Source organism: Triticum aestivum, chromosome 2D, assembly GCF_018294505.1.
Source record: "Triticum aestivum cultivar Chinese Spring chromosome 2D, IWGSC CS RefSeq v2.1, whole genome shotgun sequence".
In the NCBI taxonomy this organism is placed as follows: Eukaryota; Viridiplantae; Streptophyta; class Magnoliopsida; order Poales; family Poaceae; genus Triticum; species Triticum aestivum.
The window spans coordinates 157,518,436-157,522,073 of NC_057799.1; the positions used below are offsets into that span (position 1 = coordinate 157,518,436).

A 3,638-nucleotide genomic window follows, 5' to 3' on the forward strand; every position below is an offset into this window, starting at 1 on the left:
TTGTAAATATCTCCTTGTGTTTTTAATAGAAAATTACTGTCGAGGCCTCCCTCTTTAAAAAATGGGAATGTAATAATTATACAAAGGCTATGTCTTTTTTTTGTTTGCTAAAATGACATATCAATGGATCATAGTGATGTCGTCTTGTGAATGCTTTTCTACCCTCAGCTCCGATACTCAACCAGTAAATTGTCATATGCACTGTATTAGCGGTTTTGACGGTTTCATCAGAACTGAATTCGAAATAGACAATTTATTCCTAAGGGATGGTCTTTTTTTAGTGGATAAGGGCTGTTCTTTGGTTGGACAATATGTACTATGCTTTCATATCTTTGAATTTACTTGACCGGACCTTTAATGTGCCATGCTATATTCTAGTCAAAGCCAACCGGTGTGGCAACATGGTAATTGACACTTTCCTTCTCGTGCAGGCTGGTTATGATGGAACTGTTCTGAAGCTGCGAATTCCCTTCCCTAGACGTGCGCAAGACAGAAAGTTAGTCCCTGCTCTATTATATTTTCCCCATAGTTATAATTCGTGTATACTCATTTCTCCATTCTGCTCTATACTTATATCTGCTACTCTCTTTGTAATCTTGTTTTCTAAATTGGGTTTATACACGAATACATGTTCCTTTCTTTGGGGATGATCATGCATTTTCTCAACACTTAGTTGTTCATCAAGACCTCCCAGGTCTATATAATATGCTGAATGGCGGTTTAATTGGTAACTAGGACATGCTTATTCTAATTATTCGATTGACTGACTCTAAACGGTCCTGTGCTTTTACAGGGATGTTAAGACACTTATTGTGGAAATGCTACAGGCTGCAAAGGCCTCATCCTGACATGCTGAATGACCTCTTTGTTCTGGAACGCGGTGGCGGCGTCCATGTAAAAAAGAAAGCCCTAGCCATAAGAGCTTTCAGGTTGCTCTCCAGTCTCAGCGTCAGCGAAGATGGATGATCCACAGAAAATTCCATGGTTTCATACATCATTCAACACCATTGTGACAGCGAACTTGTGTGAAATACTTCCAGTCAAACTTAAAGAAATGCAAAGCGACTTGTATATTGTACTGAACTGTTTTGCACTCATACACGACTGAAGTTGTTGTCATGTCGGTCTTACGTGACTTGTACTTTGATCTTTATGATATGAATGACACGTATTACCATGCAAAAAAAAGGGTCATCTCATTGGAGGTTTCACATGTCAAAAATTAGATACTGTCTTTCCCTTTATGAGTTTTTACCATGTGAACTGGGAAGCTGACGAGCTGTAAGATAATTTGCTCGGGTAAAAGGAAAAAATGGACTTTTTTTTAGAGAAGACCATCATGGCTAGCTTATTGTAAATTTAAATCGGAATTACATCATCCAGAAGTTTTGGAATGACACAAGCTGGGGGAACATCCATCCAGCTTGTACTAATCTTATTACAAAAACTATGACTAGCTAGCACATGAGCTGCTTGGTTCGAAGTACGACTACAATGTTTAAAGATAACCTTCCCAATAAGCATTGAAACGTCCACACATTCCGTGAAGATGACCGCCGCTGTGACCCACCATCTGGTCTGCCCCGAGCAGTTTCCGATCACCGTTGTCGATTCTGATTCTGCCTCCACTCTAGGAAGCCCAAGAGAATTTGCAAACGCAAGTCCATCCCTCATAGCTAAGGCCTCAACGGTTAACACATCCGCTGCATGAGGTAAAAATCTGCAATGGGCTGCCAGAAAATTACCTTTGTTGTCCCGAATCACAGCTGCTGTTGCCCCAACGTCTCATTTTCATAGAAGGCTGTTCTCTTGGACTTTTCGGTTAGCTTCATTGAAGTTGTTTGCAATCGCCATTACTGACATAGGCCATCTTTGGGGTAGCGACGGTGACCCATTGTGTGTTAACTCACGCCGGATCCAGCATAGATACCATCCTCCGACAGCAATAACTTGTTTAACATCTAGGCTCGGCTTCAAAGGCATTGGGCGATCAGTCCTCAACAGTAAGGTTTCCAGGATCACCGACCCTGATTGCTCGACCTGCATTGCCTCTTCAATGATCTCTGATATTCTCAGATTTTTGCCATAACTCCTTTGCATGCAGGCATCCGAATAGAAGATGCTTAATATCCTCGGCCGCCCCATGGCAAATTGGGCATCCTCCGTCAGATCCAACATGCCTGTTCACCAGTATTGATTTCAGAGGAATTATTCCATGTAGTGCCCGCCAGCAAAATATAGCAACTTTACGTGGAATATTGAGTTTCCAAAGTTTTGTCCAGATTTCTGGAAGCTGAGAACCAGTCGGACTCGCCAATCTAGTTGCATGTGCTTGGGTAGATCGTTGCCATTGGACTCTGTACACCGATCGGACTGAAAAACCCTCTTTGTTCAGGATGCCACGCAATAAAATCATCAAAAGCATTATTGTTGATTGGTATCTGCAATATTCTTTGTACGTCAACAGGGTTGAGTATAGATCTCATCAACTCTTCATCCCACATTCCTGTAGAAGGATCAATTAACTCGTTAACTGAAGATAGTATAGAATGACCCCGGCACGAGATCACCTTTCTATCTGGACTTGCAGGTACCCATGGGTCGTTCTAGATGTTTATATTTTCTCCTGTTCCAATGCGCCAAATGTACCCCAGTTTGAAGGTCTCTAGGCCCTTCATCACACTCTGCCATGTGAACGATGCCCCTTTCTTCAATGTAGCTTGAAGTAAACTGTTATTCAGATAATATTTGGCCTTCAATACCCGAGCACAGAGTGTCTCTGGATTCGTGATTAGGCGCCAACATTGTTTCGAGAGCATAGCCAGGTTGAAGGAATAAAGATCCTTAAAACCCATACCCCCTCATTTTTTGGGTAGCACATTTCCACCAGGTATACCAATGCATCCTTTTATGATCCTCATCATCTCCCCACCAAAATTCAGCAATCAAGTCAGTAATCTCCTTGCATATTCCCTTAGGGATACTAAACACAGACATGGCGAAAATTGGTATTGCTTGGGCAACAGATTTAATGAGTATTTCCTTACCACCAGTGGACAACTGTTTCTCCATCCATCCTCCTAATATTTCCTTTACTCTTTCATAGAAATGTTTGAAGCAATCACTTCTATCAGCCCCCACCAATGCCGGCAATCCAAGATATTTGTCGGATAGGGCTTCCGTATCAATGTTTAAAATTTGACATATCTCAGCCCTGGATACCGCCGAAGTATTTGGACTGAAGAATACACTAGATTTCGACAAACTCACCATCTGTCCTGAGCTTTGGCAATAGGTTTCTAGAGCATGCTGTAAGGAAGCTGCATTTAAGGTATCTGCTGTCATAAGAATCAAGGAGTCATCAGCAAATAAAAGATGTGATACTGACGGTGCATTTCTGCACACCTTGATCCCTTCAATGCCACCAGCTTCTTCTTCATACTGCAATAAACTAGAAAGACCTTCTGCACATAACAGGAACAAATATGGGGAGATAGGGTCTCCTTGCCTAATACCCTTGGAAGGAATAAAGGCTTCTGTCTCTTGAGAGTTAAACCTGACTTTATACCTGACAGAAGTTACACATGCCATCATCATCTCAGTCCAGTGTTCATGAAACCCTAAGGCTGTCATCATGT

At 41.9% G+C, this 3,638-nt stretch overlaps 1 protein-coding gene across 1 annotated transcript in view; it reads left to right on the top strand.

Annotated features, from left to right (window-relative positions):
- The window catches only part of LOC123052321 (glutamyl-tRNA reductase-binding protein, chloroplastic), a 5,958-nt gene extending 4,828 nt beyond the window's left edge, over nucleotides 1-1,130 (top strand). Inside the window, exons 11-12 of the mRNA XM_044475460.1 lie at nucleotides 432-496; nucleotides 794-1,130. Coding sequence (XP_044331395.1) covers nucleotides 432-496; nucleotides 794-848 — 120 coding nt within the window. The 3' untranslated portion in view covers nucleotides 849-1,130. The remainder of the gene's footprint in view (nucleotides 1-431; nucleotides 497-793) is intronic.
- The last annotated feature ends 2,508 nt before the right edge of the window (nucleotides 1,131-3,638 follow it).